General features: G+C 33.5%; 1 protein-coding gene across 2 annotated transcripts in view; it reads right to left on the reverse strand.

Moving 5' to 3' along the window:
* LOC118184897 (uncharacterized) overlaps positions 1 to 18,549 on the reverse strand; it is a 75,133-nt gene that overhangs the window by 27,411 nt on the left and 29,173 nt on the right. For both annotated transcript variants that reach the window (XM_035354623.2, XM_035354624.2), the window contains exons 4-7: positions 11,536 to 11,752; positions 8,350 to 8,590; positions 5,135 to 5,258; positions 2,415 to 2,601 (exon numbers count right to left, since the gene is read on the reverse strand). In XM_035354623.2, coding sequence (XP_035210514.1) covers positions 2,415 to 2,601; positions 5,135 to 5,258; positions 8,350 to 8,590; positions 11,536 to 11,752 — 769 coding nt within the window. The remainder of the gene's footprint in view (positions 1 to 2,414; positions 2,602 to 5,134; positions 5,259 to 8,349; positions 8,591 to 11,535; positions 11,753 to 18,549) is intronic.

An 18,549-nucleotide genomic window follows, 5' to 3' on the forward strand; every position in this document is an offset into this window, starting at 1 on the left:
TCTATTAACTATAACAAAAGGTATAGAAATACATCAAATTTTGTCATAAGTGTGCTGTCCGTAATTTGCCCTCTGCCTATCTTCTCGCCCTCTAGAAAACCCATACAAAAGCAATAATTTTTTAATTGCAAAAAAATATGCCCTCTGCTATGACATTCGAAAAAGGGATTTCGAAGGATCAGGACATTCATATTCTTGCTTTGTTCGTATAGTATGAAGTAACATAAAAATCAACAAGAAGGAAAATAAAATCAGTGAAATATTCTCATCGGTGTTTATAGACGACTCAAGAATTGATAACGGATTTGAATTAACATATGAATTATTTGAATTTCGAAGGATCAGGACATTCATATTCGTGCTTTGTTCGTGTAGTATGATGTAACATATAAATCAACAAGAAGGAAAATAAAATCAGTGAAATATTCTCATCGGTGTTTATAAACGACTCAAGAATTGATAACGGAGTTGAATTAACATATGAATTATTTGATTCACCACAGCAATTAATACCACTTAAAGGTCACTTTTTGCTAAAGAATGATATATTTCAAATGGAATGATGCGCAAGTTAATATGCTGTAATTCATAGTAATGAAAAGGAAATTAAAATATACTCCTACTACTCATCAGCATTACTTGCAACTTCCAACAATCTACATAAATCTCCACTATTCCAAGAAATTACAGAACTCTCTTGCAGCAACCCAAATCTAACAATCCAAATAAACTAGGGACCATGCAGGAAACATAAATAATGAAACCTCTGACTAATATGCAAGAGCAGCAGCAAATAATATTTAAGCAAATAAATTAAATGCTAAAGAGTCAACCTCTCACATTCAGAAACATACCAATAAAGCTTAAGAGATTACTATATATAGAATATTGGAATACTGCGTCCAAGACACAAGGTTTTATAAAGTAATTTCGCAAGTAGATGAAATGAGGAGGATAGAAAGCTGATTTATAAACTTGTTTTTAAAGGGTCACATGCTTTTTTCTGCAGTGAGATATCTCAAGCACCGGCTTTTACAGATGTGAGGAAAGGGATGACTTAGAATATTACCCAACACTGAGAACTTAATCCAATTTTCATATTAAACTACCAGAAGAATGTGTTTATCCTTATTTAAAATATGGAATATAAACGAAACACTTGAGAATTAAAATAATAAAAATGATTAAATATATATTTCAAAATAGTGTGAAAATGTGCTTAGTCGCTTAGAAACTAATCAAATAGCCTTAAAAATGAAAATTCTAGCAATTAAAATGTCTATAAAGCCTTATCAAAAGAAACATAGAACAAAAGCGCATTACATATACCTTCCCCATATACCACGTCCAACTTCACTTTCAAAAATCTAAGATGTATCAACAGTGCATGTAAATTAATTACTTATCTCAATTATGTATCAGTAAAATGTACATGCATATCCAGTGGTTCTACTATATTCACAAAATAATGCATATAGGTATCTGTGTAATAGAATAATGTGTTAAACATTTAATGTGTATGTGACTTGGGTGTTAAAACAGTCTACCGAAGAACGCAGAAAAGTCAACTTAATACATTATAGCATCAGATGTATTCCATTAGCATATGAAAGACAAGGGTAACTCTGTAATAGCATGAATGCTTTTTTTAACATCAATAAAATGTATGCTTTTTTTATGTATGCTTTTTTTAACATCAATAAAAATTGTAGTTAGTGCGTTGAGATAATACTCGGTGACTCCCAAAAATATCTATTATTACCGGACCTTATTTGAACAAGAAGCGGAATCTTCATTGTCATCTTTGATGCATGAGTTCTTGCACAGGAGAACAAAGATTCTGACAAAGTGTTGACGACTGATTAAGGTACTGAAGGCCAGTGACCAGCTTGTATTCATTAAGACTTTGCTGAGCCAGCTATCACTACTCTTTTGTTGTGTTATCTATTATCTAAAGCTAAAACCACAGCTTTTTTATTATTTCTTTTTCCATAACGTAAAGTCCAAAACACTGCGTAATATTTCCATGCAAATAAGAAAGGAACTAGACAGTTACAAAAACATGCTTCCACTCCTTAAAATAATCTCTTTTTCATAGTTACTGCCTTACAGAGTTCTCCTAGCCTGAATATATAATTATACAGACATAACCATTTGTTCAAAACAAAATTTAAAAATACTTATAGAAGGTAACACAAACTAAAGATAATATCATTTGTTGAGTCTGTTAATTTGAAAATTGTGCTGTAAGCTTCAGAACAACAAATGGCAACATATTTCAATAAAAATACAAAATTGCTGAGAATTCCTCTGTTATAAATCAATAACTAGTTTTAACTTTCTACGGTAGTCTTAGAAAGTCTAGTATGTGATTTAGTTAATAACGCTGAGAAAGAGACGAAGTAATTACTAACCTAGTTCCTCCTTTAGGCGTCTATAAGCTAAATTGTAAGTGCCTATTCCTCTCGGCAGTCCACTGAGGTATAGATGGATTGCATTATGGATTTCATCTTTCGAAGCAGGCTTAAACAAGCTGATGTCTCCACAAACTTTATAGAAGGCTTTAATGCATTGATTCAAGGATTCAAGAAGATTATTGACCTATAATAGTGGGATAAAAAAAGAATGTTTATTTTAGTATAACTTATAAGGTATATCTCCCGCTTTCCTAGCGTGCCTTAGTGGTGTAGTGGTTCTGAACACTGGGCCGGTATCCAGAGGTCCATGGTTCGATTCGCGTCGAAGCCGGTTGCTAATTTTTCATCTCTTCTGCTTCCAAAAATTACCTAATGCCTCTACAAACTTAGGATGGCTGGTTTATTTTTAGAAGATGAATACTTTAAGGGAAAAGAAATAATTCTTATACAATTAATATTATTTAAGAAGAGCATATTTTGCAATCTTTCTGTTATCCGGTTTCTCAAGAAATTCTGATTACAAAAATTTCACACTAGTATTATTTATACTACATAAATTTTCGAAGACTAGCTTGGAATGTGCACCATGTCTTGCAAAAGGAAAATATTTTTATAAATCAAGGTAGATATTTCATATGTAGTCAAATACCTGCTCTAAAAATTATGTCAAAAAATCTCATGATATGTTTTTTAATATTTTAAACGAAGGAAGTAATATATGCTAACACTGTGAATTCTTCAAGAAAAAATATTTAAAGCAGCCTCTGCTATCATTGAATTTGATTATAAAAGAAATGAATTTTACAGATAAATATATGAGATATTTCAACAATTTTTAAAATCATAATTGATATCTCTCATTTTATGAGGAAAGAAATTTTCGGAATTAAAAGTCTTATTTAGTACCAGAATAACAAACTTTTACGTAAATTTTTTAAATAACTATTAAAAATTTGTCTAAACTAGCGGCAAATGCCTTCTGTTATCGAATAAAAAAGTATTTTTATAAGACTTATCAACAGAAAGCAATATGCTACACACCCTTTCAAAACAGTGAACAGGCACATACTAAAATTAACGCTATGTGTCTATATAAAAAAATCATAATAGGTATAAGAAGAACAGATACGAAGTCCACGAAAATACACAATAATAATAATTATAAATACTAATCTTCAATAAGTTCATTAAAAATTAAGTTGCAAGCTAATCTTTAATGTATTTATTGAAATAGTGAAAATGTTTATTCATAGTAAAAACTGTGAATAATGAAGTATAGATAATAAACATTCCAAAGTTTCACGCTCTAAGAGACGTACATTCGGCAAGGAATGAGGGGGTGAGAATTCGATACCTTAGTTATTACTGTAGTTATCAACTGTGTGAGAATTTCGAAATCTTTAAACAGTCGGCAACGATAAATTTTGTTATAGTGGTGGCTAAATTCTGTCATTTGTCTTACAGATTAATATCTGTGCTTAGAATGGAACCATTTACTACAGAAAATATGCAACACTTTCGGTTAAACAATATTTTTAAAGTAACAATACATAATTTTAAAGTACTAATATGTACTAATGTTTCATTTATTTATGTAACTTAGTAATACAGCATGTAAAATTTATTTATATTTTATTTCCTGGGATGTTGTGAATGACTTTTAACATTTTCCCAAAAGAGTTCATTTAAAGTTTAATAAGGTTAAATTAGCAGAGATTATGAATAGAAATGGCCCAGGTGGAAAACCGATATATTTATAGGATACTAAATGAATACATATTTCGAGTAACATGGGAATGTTATATATCTTATGTATATTTGAAAAGTGAAAAAATATACAACTGTAATTCTGTAAAAGTATTTAATAGTTTTATTTATTTATATAATGAATTAAATTCATTTTCATTTAACTGAATTAGATTCAATAGCAGACAAATTAAATTCGAAAGATAATTTTTTTACATTTTGCTGAATAGCAACTGACCAAAATGAAAAGTGAAACAGCGCACTAAAACAAACAACATAAAACTGATTTTCGAGACTAATAGCCTGTTTGGGCTAAATGCTTTAATAGCTCATATCAAGTACTAACATATGGTAAATATAACAAAAACTTTAATATAATTGCTACCTAAAATGTAATATTGGTTTTTGTACTTGAATATATATATCTTTTATTTCTTTTACTATATTCTATGTCACTCGTCAATATTTATTCAACTTGTAAAATGCTTTACAGTGAATTACATTTGTTTAGAATTATACTGAAGCTTGATTATCAATTCAGTAAGGTAGTGTTGTATAATGTACGTTAGTAGCTAATAAAAAATACAGATCCATGCATGTAAAAACAAATTGACAAAAATTTCTAAAACATATGCTAAAACAAGTTTCCCTGCATGTCGTCTTATAGTTGATAAGAATTATCTGCACTAAATCATTTTCGTTCCTCATAATGTATCATCTTTAGTGAATAATAACTGCTCTATAGAAATTCATATAAATATTCCTACAATTTATGATTCAAATATATTAACTATAATTCTTAATTTAAAAGCATTTAAGTCAATTGAAATATTTATTGGAAGAAAAGAAATATTATTAACAAGTCAATTTAAGAGAATATAACAGTTATTTTGAAATTCTGTGCTCAATGACCATATTTACAAAATAATAATAATAATAGTGTTAAATAAAATGTCTAAAACCTATCTTACGCGTTCTTCATCTTCTTCTTCAAAAATTGTCATAGTTTCAGTTACCCATCGCATCATGCTGACTTTAGTGACTTTAGCATCATCGAACATTTCATCCAAGGTCTCCAAGTCTTTTAACATTTCACTAAAAATACGAGAGTTACATATTGTTACAAATTTTGTTTACATATGTAAATAATTGTAGTGAAATTCTAGTATTTTTTACATAATGTAACATGACAAGTCTGACCAGAATGAAGCGCTGTCGTAAAAATAAGATTACAGAGCAAATCTATTTAACAATGAGATAAATAGCTATTTCAGTACATTGTCAAGATATCGCTAAGCTGACAATGATTTGTGCGGTTACTTTTGTCGCCAAATTTGGTGAGAAATTACCAAAAGTTGCCAAATTTGACGATGTTTCAGTACGGTCCCTGTATAATTGCAATTGATACTGTGATTGAATAACTGTAATTGATCCCTATATATAACTGTAACCGTATCCGGTCTTTATACGTAACTTTAACCCTATATGCCTTCCCATAATTTCGAGAAACTGAAGGTACTTGAGATTTCTTAATGGCCGGAAAAGAACTCTTCAAGACAGGCGACAGCATCAGTTCTCAGTTTTTTAGTTCAGAGGTGACCTCGGAGTATGATATCTGTGTGTGATTGACAAAAATTTCTCTTTGGATGTGCTTTGCATTGCGTTGTGTTGAATGTTATTAGTAGTTTGAAGTGGTAACTATTGATTGTGCTCGGTCCTACTGAGAAGAGCTATACAAGTACATTTGTGAAAAGTTCCGGAACTGTAAAGTGTTTCTTTTGATAAAATAACTTTTATCAAGCTATCATCAGTTCTGTGTGCATTCAGTCGATTACAAACTCGTACGCACGCAACGATATAAAATCAAAATAAAGAAACTATATTACAGCGCTTCAAGTTACGACTGGGAACGCTTTAGTAAATTCCTGTACACCATACATTTAAAAGTCCTTCAGTGGCTTGTATTATCGCAGCATTTGTCATAGACATATACTTCTAAATATAAAAAGGCTTTAAAGGAGGAAACTATTGGTGTTAGGACGTATTTGAGCTTAAATAATCGATTCTTAAAATATTATGAAAGGTAATTTTTTATACGCGTGCCTAATCTCTACAGTTATATTTAGCAAACGTTTGCATTCATTCTAGAAAATAAAGCACAGATATATTTAATTTTAAAATATAAGATGATGTTTAGGGCTCAAGAGCGAAATATTTAAAACTGTATAAGACTAAAAATGAAATATCAGTTCAGATAAGCATTTCTAATATTAGAAGACCAAGTGACGAGCATTATTATGCGGATTGTCATGAAAAGTTACGTTCAATACAATTCTTTTTCAAAAGACACATTTTATTCGCAGAATAAAATTTTATAGACAGTATTCAGTATTGACATGCAGCCAGTTCATAACATAATTTGAAAATGAAAAATTATTCATAGTTAAAAATGAAAAATAATTCTGTTTAATGAATTTTTTGTATGATTATAAGAATATGGTTCTGACATTATAAAACTGCATGAAAAATTGTATTTTTTGCATCTGGAAACTTACGAATTACTTTCATGAAAGTCGTTTCAGCACACCTTATGTGATATTAATATAAATTAAAGAATATTACACCCAGGTAATCACTGAATGATGTTAAAAGAAAAAAAAATCAACCTCTAATTATTCTAATTTATTTTTTAACCAACTCCTCAAGAAAAGCCAAAAAAAAGGTGACCAAAATCCCAAATTTTGAAATTAAATAATTCGAAATTTTGTCATTTGCCAAATTCTTCGTCCTTTATGTCTTAGAATGAATATAAACTCTTACTAAATACAGAGACCTAGAGATCATTTAAAATGCTACGTCGTTTTAATTTTTTTTAAGATTAAAATTGCCAAAACATGAAATCTTTCTTCACTTGAAACATTTTATAACTTGAGCACAAAATACTGTGGAACGCATCGCGAGAGATAGAATAATGTATCACTAAACAAATCCTAATTGAAGCGTTTTAAACTTATAATACGAGGGCAATCCCAAAAAAAAGGTCTCCTATTTTTTGGACTTTCTCTACATCCCCAAAAAAAGGTCTCCTATTTTTTGGGGATGTAGAGAAAGTTTTAATACTGTTGTTGGCAACACTTGTGAATGGTGCTTTCTCCACTACCACATAAGCACGCAGGCGCTTCGCTCGGATGCTCAGTCTTGGCTTAGCAGCCATTCGAAATAGAGCTCCCAATAAACGTTACCGCCAAGTGCGAAGTGCGCGCAGTTATTCGATTTTTGAATGCAAAAGGCGTTAAACTGGTTGAAATTCAACGCCTATTGACGGAAGTGTATGGACAGTCGTGCATGGATGTCAAAAATGTTCGCAAGTGCTATAGAGAGTTTACAGCCGGTCGTACTGAAATTCATAACGAAGAAAGGCGCGGGAGGCCGTCAATTGCCGACGAGACAATCGCAAAAGTTAAGGAACTCGTGCGTAAAGATCGGAGGATCACTCTGGATGCTATCTGCATTTTGGTTCCTGAGGTTTTCAGAAGCACCATCCACAGGATTTTAACGGAAAAGTTGCAATATCGGAAGGTGTGTGCAAGATGGGTGCCGCGTATGTTGACAGAAGACCACAAACAACAACGGGTTGATTCTTCCCGCGAATTTCTTCGCCACTATGGAGACGAAAAGGACAACTTCTTGGACTTCTTGGAAAGATGAGAGTCAACACTTCCTGAAGGGCATGGCGGCAAGCTGGTATGACATGGGCATTGTAAAACTGCCACAGCGTCTACAAAAATGCATCGATTGAAATGGCGATTATGTTGAAAAATAAAGCATTCTTCAATCTTTAAAGAGATGTAGCAATTATAGAAAATAAACGTTTCTTTGTATATCTAAAAATATAGAAGATCTTTTTTGGGGGGATTGCCCACGTATTAGCGTTTAAAACACGTATATCAAGAAAAATATTTGATTTACTGTATACTTTTATACGTAATACAAACGAGCATGTAGTTTTATTATCACTCATTATTCTTCACTGAAATATGCTCAATAGTTTATGACCACCGTGCATATCTTCTGAACAAAATCATAGATGTCAGAATATGTAAGGAAAACGTGACACTTATGATACGTCTTTTTCGCAAAATCATCACGCTGTATTCTGTACAATAATTTGATTCTTTCCACTTACTTGCTTTGTTTTACAGTGGAGTACTTTTTATCTAATTCGTTCAAGGGCTTCAGAGTCATGAATAAGGGCTGTCCTAATTTTCCAACGTCTGACGGGAACTTCTTGATGGCACTAATTAGAGTTTCCGGAGATGATATGAATTCTTTGATAGGTGCTGTAGAGTAGACATTTGTGCTGATTTTAACCTTCCCACGAATATCTTTATTTTCTTGAATGGCGGCCATGGCTTTGTTCCATCGATCTTCAAAAAAATATGCATTCAATTTTATAACCAAGGGAATACTACCATATGAGTATAAACTAATTATTTAGAGATTTAAATGTTTATTAGTTAACATCTTAAAAAAGCTGGAAAATTTATGTATCTGCCAAGTAAAACAGCTCTTGCTGAATCATATTTTCTAAAGGTAATTGAAAATTGTGTTTTTCTCAGTTATAACTTATTTATTGAATCTTATTTGTGAGTAGCAAAATAGTTTCTTATTAATAAAATTATTATTAATAAAAGCATTTTATTAATAATAATTTTATTAATAAGAAACTTATTAATAAAAGCAAAAAAGTTTCTTATTAATAAAAGCAAAAACTTGTGCTACAAGATTTTTGTAAAGAATATAGGTCTGCAAATTTTGTTGTAACAACTGAAAACGTTCAAAAAGAAAAGTTTATTTCCCTAAATTTTCGATTATATAAATTAGGTTAGGTTATTTTACCGTAGCAAAGTTCTCTCTAGCTCTTTATCTAAAGGAGGAATAACTTGGTAGAGATTTTCTAAAGAAAATTGCTTCATATTTTAAGGCTAACATGGGAACAAATCACGAAAACGTCCACGCAGCTAGTCCATTTGCTGAGATTGCACCTGATACGAAGTGTCCACTAGATCGAATATAAGCCTCTTTCGAATAGATAGTTTAGGTTAGGGTAGGTTATGTAATTAAGTCAAAGCGCAAGATGGCTGTCTGCCATTGAGAAAGGATATCTTCGTGAAAGCTTTTCTAGAGAAAACTGGCTCTTATTCACGTTACACATGGGCAAAACTCTAAACCCAACCAGCCAGCCAGCCCGTTCACATCCGGATAGAATTCTCAACATTCAATTTTAACCACTCGACCACTGGTGAGGTTTGTTCAAATAGAAAATTCAAGCGTAATAAAAAAATTTAAATAGGAATGCAGTTTGTTTATAGGGATGTTTCAGTAGCCTTTCATCGCTGTTAAAATGAAATAGTCTTGAAATAACCGTGATTATGCCTTAACATCAATGCCTTAAAGTTTCTTTATAGACAATATTACTATACTATGTTTTTCTTCGGCTGTTGTTTCAGATACAATAGTTCCCAAAAGTTTTCGTACACTTTAAGAATTTGTAGAAAAGACGATGTAGCCTGGAACTGAATTCGAATATAAAGCTCAGTATTTTTTCTTGTCATCTCCATTCGATTTTGAATAAAACTAAACTTTCTTTAATGCTGACTTATTTTCTTTATCTAAAATTGGAAAATGTAAGGAGCCATAGATGAAACTGGCCACAAAAGAGATCGTACATCTAAAAGTTTTCGTAGAATTTCATAAATAAGATTATTGTCCGACACTTTTTTATTTTTGCATTTTGATGACGTTTAAAACTTCGCTTGGCTTTACTCTGTGCTTGCATACTTCATTATACGAATATTTTAATTAATATTTAAAAATGGGTCGTAGTCATAAGGAAACAACAAACATCATTCGAAAATTGATCATTTTTCCTCATAAGGGTGGAAAATTGTTCCGGGATATCACTAAATTAGTAAATTTATCCCGTTCTACGCTGGCTTTAAAGAAAAAAAAAACCGCATCGAAAATAAAGTAAGAAGAGGTCTTCCGGCAAAGTTAACGCAATATGATCGGAGATTTATAGTCAGAAAATTTGCAAAATGTCCATATTTGGATCCTGTAAAGATTTCTACGAGTTTACTGAAACATTTTCTACTTCAGTTCCACCTGAAACTATTCGACAAGTACTCAGATCAGCTGGATTACATAGGCATTCTACTCGAAGATAATTTTATGTAAGTGTAAAAAATAGAAAGCTCATTCTTTCTTTCGCAAAATCTTCCGCACCGAAGGGCCGAGTTCAAATTCCGGGGAAGGCATGGATCTTTGTAAGCATATATTGCTTGTGCGGCGTGAGGACACTGAAAGTACACGGCTAGCCAAAGCCTCTTAAAAGGTTGATGGTACGGGAAAAGGGGTTGGGACTGAACCCCTAGGATTCAATTAGGACCTCGGAATTTCAATTGAGGTAGAAGCTTAGCATTTAGCAAGGTCTGGAGATACCTATTATACATACATGGAAGCACAAGTGACAGCGTTGCGTTATGCTGTACCTGTACACTTGTTATAAGATCGCTTCCTTCAATGATGATCTTCAATAAAAGGTTCTTTTTATTTTTGCTGAAGTTAGAAAGATATCTATAGATGAGATTCTATATAAAGATATCTATATCATATTTGTAACTTAGATTTTCCTAATAATTTATCTTTCAAATTAAAATAGTACAGCACTTAACTCTCTAGACCACGGGTTCTCAACCGGTGGTACGCAAAGAAGAAAAGTATTTTTAACTATTAAATTCAAAAATTAATACCCCAACATCCTAACTGAGTTTTTTTCTAATACTCGTAAATTTAGGCGATCTGAGCTTTGTTTAAGAAGGGTGGTGGTAGTAGTACTTTGTAGTGGTGGTAATAAAGGTTTTTAATTTATGTTTAGATGGTACGCGTTAGTCAAAAGGTTGAGAACCGCTGATCTAGACAATATAGACGAAATGTGCATATTTCTTTATAACTTCTTTCTTTATTTTATTACTACGTGCATATATATACTACGTTCATCGTCATGTACTATCTAACATATACATATCATGCAATGGGTTTTTTTAATAAATTCATTTTCACGGCCCTCAAAATTATGATTTTTCTATTTGCTTTTATCAGATGAAAAGGTTTTAAACTATATAAATTTTGTCCTTTTTTTCAAATGCCAATATTGCGCAATAGTTCTTTTTTTTTTAATTAGTTTCATTGTTTTGGAAGCAACACCAACGTTCTGTTGCTACTGATTTCGACATCATATGTTTCTTCATATGTTTTCCAATTTAAGATGGAATTGAAGCGCAATCTGCATATTTTTAATGATTATTCTTACCTAGTGTTCCATTTCCCAGCTCGCCAATTACGCCTAATTTTTCTGTTAGAGTGTGCCTTACGGCTCGTACATCGCCTGGAATATCACAGTGAAACCGAAATAGAACTACACACCATCCTCCATACAGCAGAGAATCCACATAATGAGTCTTAGAATTGGGAATTTTGTCTTTCCAGTCGGAAAGTGGGATGGCATCTTTCTTAAGTTGTCTTTTGACCTGAAAAGTGTGAAGCTTAATCAGTTTTGTTGATGGTAACTTTACATATATAGAGTGCAAATGGATGGGAAATTTACCAGTTCAGAATTAATTGTTACCTTCCTTGAAGTAATTCTTTCCAGAGAACTCGTGAGTAAAATTATCTTTAGAGTTTATCATCAAATAGCATTTCAGGAATTTTAGACCCTTATCCAGATTAAAAATCTACTACTTGATGTTAAATAGGAAGAGGCAGATCCTGTTTCAGTTTTCCTTTTTCCGCCTGTCTGAACTTTGGTCAAAGAGTACATAAATTTTAAAAAATCTTTTCTAGAGTCTATCGGAAAAAGTTTAAATTGTTCATCTTATACACACGAGTGAATCAGCCATATATGTATAACTTTAAAGAGAACATAAAGGGAAGAAAAGTGACTTCAGTATGAAAACATTTTATAGCTATAATGCTTCACTTGGTAGGAAACTGAGAAATATTTTCAATACATCTCCATTCAAAACTAAGCAAAAATAATGTATTGTTGAATTTTAATGAGTTTAATAAAATGCGAATAGATTTCCTCACTATCTCAGATGCCACAAAGTAAAATGGCTACGAGAAAAAATATTTGTTTTGTGATTTTTACACTTCAATATGCAAAAAAAGGAAAAAAATAAAATCTGAAAGCTTTTAGATTTTATATTGTTATATTGCACCCAAATGGGTTTTTTTTTTTCATGTACACACACATACACGCTTCGAGAGCACTTGGGCTACCGCCACATTGTGCTAAAAAAATTTAAAAACAGCATAGCTTTAGAAATTCCGATAGACAGTCTCAAGCGCTGGATACAAAAATGTTTCATTCGCTACAGTGTTGCCACTGCTCGCTTTGAAACTGTTGAGCTTTTTAATCAAAATTTCGCTAAAGTTTTACAAAATAGGAAACAAAGAATAAAGCAAATTCCACACTTGGGCTTCCAGGTGCCCATGTTCAGGTGGAGGACTATGTTTTACGAAATTTGATGACTCTAGGTACGGTTGTTTTTTCACAATGCGAGAAACATACATATATCTATATATATGTATATATAAACATATATATATATAGATAGATTCTTCATTATTTAGCTTCTTTAAATATAATACATGGGAATACTATTTGGTGGCAACAATCTGAAAAGTGATTAGAACGTTTAAAGTGATTCGACGCAAAACACCGTTTTGAAACAAGTAGACCTTCTGGGCTATAACGAGCATTTGGGCTAAAAAAGGCTTTGCAATGGTAACCTCTGTAAGTATACGAGTTATGATCGACAGTAGAAATGAAGGCTTCACAACATCGTTCCGTATTTATAATGACAGTGTTAATCACAGAAGAAGCAAACAATTGTCCTTAAAAAAGAGCAGAAATTTAGAAACAGTACACTGTGGAGGAAAGCGGTTTGATTTATGTATCTCTCTAACACGACTCATATACGTTTTGGGGGAGACATTTTTTTACTTGCTGATAATTCTCAATAAACAGCCCTGCAAGCATGCTAGGTTTATCATTAATAAATATGAAACCTTCTTTCCACTGCAACAATAAATGTACATATATCTGGAAGTAAGTTTTCAGCTTGAAAGCGAATGCAATTATTGATCCAACAGAAGACACGTAGTGCTTGGTGGGCATTCACTATTATGCCTATCCACATACCAAGAAGCCACTACTTCATCAACAGTCATTTTAAGAAATCTCAAGTCAAATCCACATTAAAAGACGTTGAGAATTATTCTCGAGATTAAATTGCGAATATTCAGCAAAAACGACGTGTGTTTCATACTTTAACGCTTTTGCTGTGATGTTCGAGGTTTCAACTCAACGAACCAGAGGAGCGCAAGAATTCGACTCGCAATCCAGTGTAAGGAAGCGTGTAAGACACAGTTTATAGAAACATTTCCGCGTCCAGTTTTTGAGCTGTTTGTGATCTACATGCTTTCAATTTTACAAAAAAAAGCAATTACCAGGAGCTAAATCAATCCTCAAACATCCATATCCAAACTTTCTGGAAACCTTCTAATCCCTCTAATAGTGATTAAAAGATACACATACTATGATGCATAATAAATTGTCGCATCATATCGATTTGTTCCCCATCATTATCGCATTCTTAAGTTCCCCTCAAAGCATTCTGTTGCACATATTGATTCCTGCTGTTATTCACTTTTTATACCATGGTTTTCTCAGATTCTATGCAGCACACAAACTTCGCGATTTTAAGTGAGAATTAGTTTGGAACGCCTTTTAAGATATTTCGTTACTACTATGGAACTCATTTTTACACAGTTTTCTTATACATGCTTGGAATCCTGGTCATGGGACAAGGAAACTTGCTAGGAGAAATGGACTTCTTCAACTATATGCCATGTTTGCAATGAGTGTCATTTTAGTTTTGCACATATAAATTTTAATCCTCTATATTAAATTTGGGGTTACTTTTCTATTTGCAACTTATTCTTTTAGAACTATATCTAAATGATAATTTTCTCTACAACTTTCTTATTTATCTGTTTGGCCTAGATAGCTTAAAGAATCTTCCTTATTAGTGTGGATAACCTTAACAAAAAACAAAAAAACAAAAAAAAAAAAAAACATGCTAGTGACACAAACTATTTAAAAATATTTTCAAAATATTTTTTGAAATAGAATATATAATAGAATGTTTTGAAGTTAAAATATTCGAAAATTTACTAAAAAGCTTAAATAAATGTGTGTAGTAAAAATATAAATTTTGTGATCTTGAATCTAGATACGTATAAAAAAAACGTAACTTTAAATTTTTACCTTTAAATTAAACAATTAAAATGACATCTTCTTGGTGCCGCGACATTAAAAAAAACTAAAGGTAAAACTAACTAAACACTCAAATAATCAAAACCAAAACTTAACTCGTTATATCAAAGGGAAAAAAAAAGAGGAATATCCTCCCTGGTGTTTTTTTAGAATCAAAGATTATTTATCAGACAAAATGTAAAAATACATTTCCGTAACCAATTCCGTAACACGCTATCTATCTCTAAAAAAACTAGATCCACTGACTTTCTTAAAACACATAAATATCTGCACCACTCTAGAGATAGCCACTGAAACACTTTACTTTTAAAATACAACTCAGAACTCTTCAAAACACCAGGGAAAGATAAATCTCACACCAAAGAATTCTAATCACCAATTCATATAAATTAGTTAAGCCGATCGTATAGTCACAAAACTCTAAAAACTGATTTTTCTACTACCCAGGCTCGAATTGAAAATAACCATATTTTCCGCAAGGATCATATGGGTGACCTACAATAGACCACAAGACAAAATTTAAAATAATCATACACTAATTAAATCAATAAACACATTTATTAAATATTCCAAATATTATAATTAAAAATAGCTGGCCAGACTACCCCTACAAAACATAATTTTAAAATTTATTTATTATTTCAATCTCATTGTTAACATTATTCAATTCATTCAAAATAAAATGAAACACCTCACAGTTATTAATCTTTTAAACATGTGCCCAAGAATTTAAGCTCATGACAATTAAACATTAAAAAAAAAACTAACACCTTCTCAACAATTAATTACTCATAACACTTTCTCAACTATTATTTGATTTATTAACAGCAAATATTCGAATTTTAATCTATATAAAAATGTCGGCTAAGACTTTACAACTTAACACTTCCAAAATCCTAATGATTAATTATTAAAATAAAGGCCAAAATGAAAAAGAAAAATTTTAAAAATCACTAACAGAATCCGCGTACACAAGTCTGAGGGACTTAAGGAGCTGCCTGGATACAGTCACAAATCGTCGAAACAATAACGGCCGAAACTTCATCGTTGTCAGGAAAACCGATACTGAAGTCTGTTCAATGGGAAACACAGCGGAAATTTTTATTTCAAAGCACAACGGGAATTATCTCATAGTTCCAGCATTATCCTCCGTCTAGCAGCAATTTAACTCAAAAAAATCAGCCTTTGCTTTTATTTCGAAGTTCCTCTGAAGATAACAGAAGGAGATGGACAACAGGCGACAACAGACCACGGCAGACATCAGGAGATGACGACTTCCCTCTTCCCGTATTTTCCAAAGCAAACAGGAAATTCATGGCGAGCAATTCAGACTCTTCCACAAGTGGAAACTGTCAGAGACATGATTCTCAGTCAAAAGTTACCGGTCAAGGAAAAACGCTGGACCTAGCCCCAGATCTTCAGCCAATTTCACCGAAGTTTAACAGATGGAAGCCCGCGACGAGCTCGGACCGGTTTCCGCGACCATTACCTCGGAGATAAACAATAATAACCGCAACCGCGGTCGCCCACAAGGTGTTCCCGAGCTAATCTCCTCTCAAAGTAGATCAAAACTGGACCAAATATCACAAAAATCTCCCTCCTGCTTTAGTGCAACGGCTTTTGACGCACACAATGTAAACGCCACTAATTCACTATTGGCTCAAATAATTCTAAAATTAAAAATTAGACAATCTTAAGCAAAACTTGAACTCCCTCTAGCCAACTAAAACAGAAGTGATAAAGAAAGACCGAAATTTGAAGAAAATCAGATCCTTCACAAAAATGGCATACCTTTCTTTACCGCGCAACAGAGGAATGTTTCCAACCCATAATTCAGTAAAACTTGCGACACCAGTAAGTAATAAACACGTCAACCAGTTCTCTACTTCAGAAAGGCCGAAATACATTCTCGCCTCTGCACCCTAAACATGTGGTCAACTCCTCGAAAAGAAAAGAGGAAATTGCAAATTGGCAGTCTAACTCCTGACCCCCAAAAGAAGCCGCCTCGTGAGAAACGGAAATACAACCGCGCCCTATATCTCATCTTCAGCTAAACATAAAAATCTTTGCCGTAAACAAACGAAAAGTTTAAACAAAATTAAATATAAAACATTAATTTCTAAATAAGAACATTACAAATTCATTATTCACAGTAAAATAATATAATCAATAAGAATTCCCTACGCGCAGTAAAATAATACGTAATAATTGTACACAACAAAATACACTAGTGTGCAAAACTTAAGCAACAGCAGAGGTTTTTGCCATAACTCCACGAGAAATCAACTGAGAGACATGAAATGCAGAAATGAAGGAGAGTATTGTGTACCTACAGGATGACGAAAGCATCGGAGCTGAAAAAGGAATACAATGTATACGGTATGGAATTAAGCAAAAACAAGCTTTATTGAACGCATAGTATCGTGACTCATGATTGTCTATCCAAGAGGAAGGACAGAAAGCAGATGTTCCTTAATATGGGATATGCCCTTCTCTCACTGCAACGGTTGCTTAGCACCTTTTCCGCATACTCAGAACCAGCTAGTGCAACATTTTTTGCGGTAGGAGTGCCCATTCCTTAATCAACATCTGTTTGACTTGTTGGGTGTTCTCCGGAGGATGTAAACGTGCTGCAATGCGTCTCCCCAAAGCATCCCTCACATGTTCGATGGGATTTAAATCTGGGGAGTACGCTGGCCAATCCATTCGAGTGATATCTTCACTTTCCAGTAGCTCAAGCATCCAGTAGCTCTAGTAACAGCAAGAGTCTGATGTGGCCGTGCATTGTCATCCATTAAAATTAAGTCTGGGCCAATGGCACCTCGGAACAGACGCACATGGGGAAGGAGTACCTCCTCACAATAGCTATCTCCACTCTGTCGAAAACGTGGAGCTCATTTCTCCCATTCAGCAAAATGCCTGCCCAGACAAGAACTCCAGGACCACCGTTAAGGTGTCTTTCCTTGATGTTACTGGGATAAAACCGGGTCCCGACCTCTCTCCAAATCAAAACGCGTTGAGAATCGCTTCTGGTACTGAACCGACTCTCATCCGAAAAGAGGACACGACTCCATTGATCCGTTGTCCAGTTTTTGTGCTCTCTGCACCACTGTAAACGGTGGCGTCGGTGGCCAACTTTCAACGAGAGGCAGCGCTCAGGACGGCGGGCAAATAGGCCCCCTTTGTGAAGGCGTCTGGCCACAGTAAACCGCGACACTTGTCGCCCCGTTGCTGTGCAGAGTTGCTGAGCAATGGCGCTTGCTGACAGCTGTCGGCCTCTTTTCGCCTTCAGGACGATATATCGGTTATCCCCTGCAGTTGTCGTCCTCGGGTGGCCACCACCAACGTTTCTAACAGCTGTTCCTGTGGTTTGGAACGCTTTCCAAGCGCGCGAAACGACACTTTTGTTGATTCCGAACTCTGCAGCTACACTGGTGACAGTACGCCCCTCCTCCAGCTTTCCGATCATTCTTCCACGTGTGAAGTCGACCAGGAGATTTCTTCTAGCCATATTTCACGAACTGACTCAGTAACACTTGCAGCGAATATGTCGAATTGCGTCTCCTTGCTTCCTTTAATTCTACTGTTGAGCAGCGCGCGCCGACATCACGCGTTTTGTGTACGCTCACGTCGCCTCTGACGTTTCGTTCCTGATATTTGCATACGCATGGCGTTTCTACTGACTTACGTGTTCATTGTACTGATCTCCATACCACCTTTTCTGCAATTTCATGGCTATCTGCTAAATTTTTACAATGTTGCTTAAATTTTGCACACCAGTTTAATACATAACATTTTCCATAACATAAGTAAATTCTCCCCCATAATTTAATAACTGCAATAAAGTTCATTGATAAGAAATTGTTTGTCCTATTGGAGATACACTGCAATTTTAAAATGGAGACTCATTACTTACAGCTTACAAAGCTTGCATTTTGAGGATCATCGGATTATTTTTCTCTGCTAAATTCAGTACAATGTATT

This window comes from Stegodyphus dumicola, chromosome 5 (assembly GCF_044657685.1).
Source record: "Stegodyphus dumicola isolate Sdum_Otavi_A_Nest chromosome 5, ASM4465768v1".
Lineage (NCBI taxonomy): Eukaryota > Metazoa > Arthropoda > Arachnida > Araneae > Eresidae > Stegodyphus > Stegodyphus dumicola.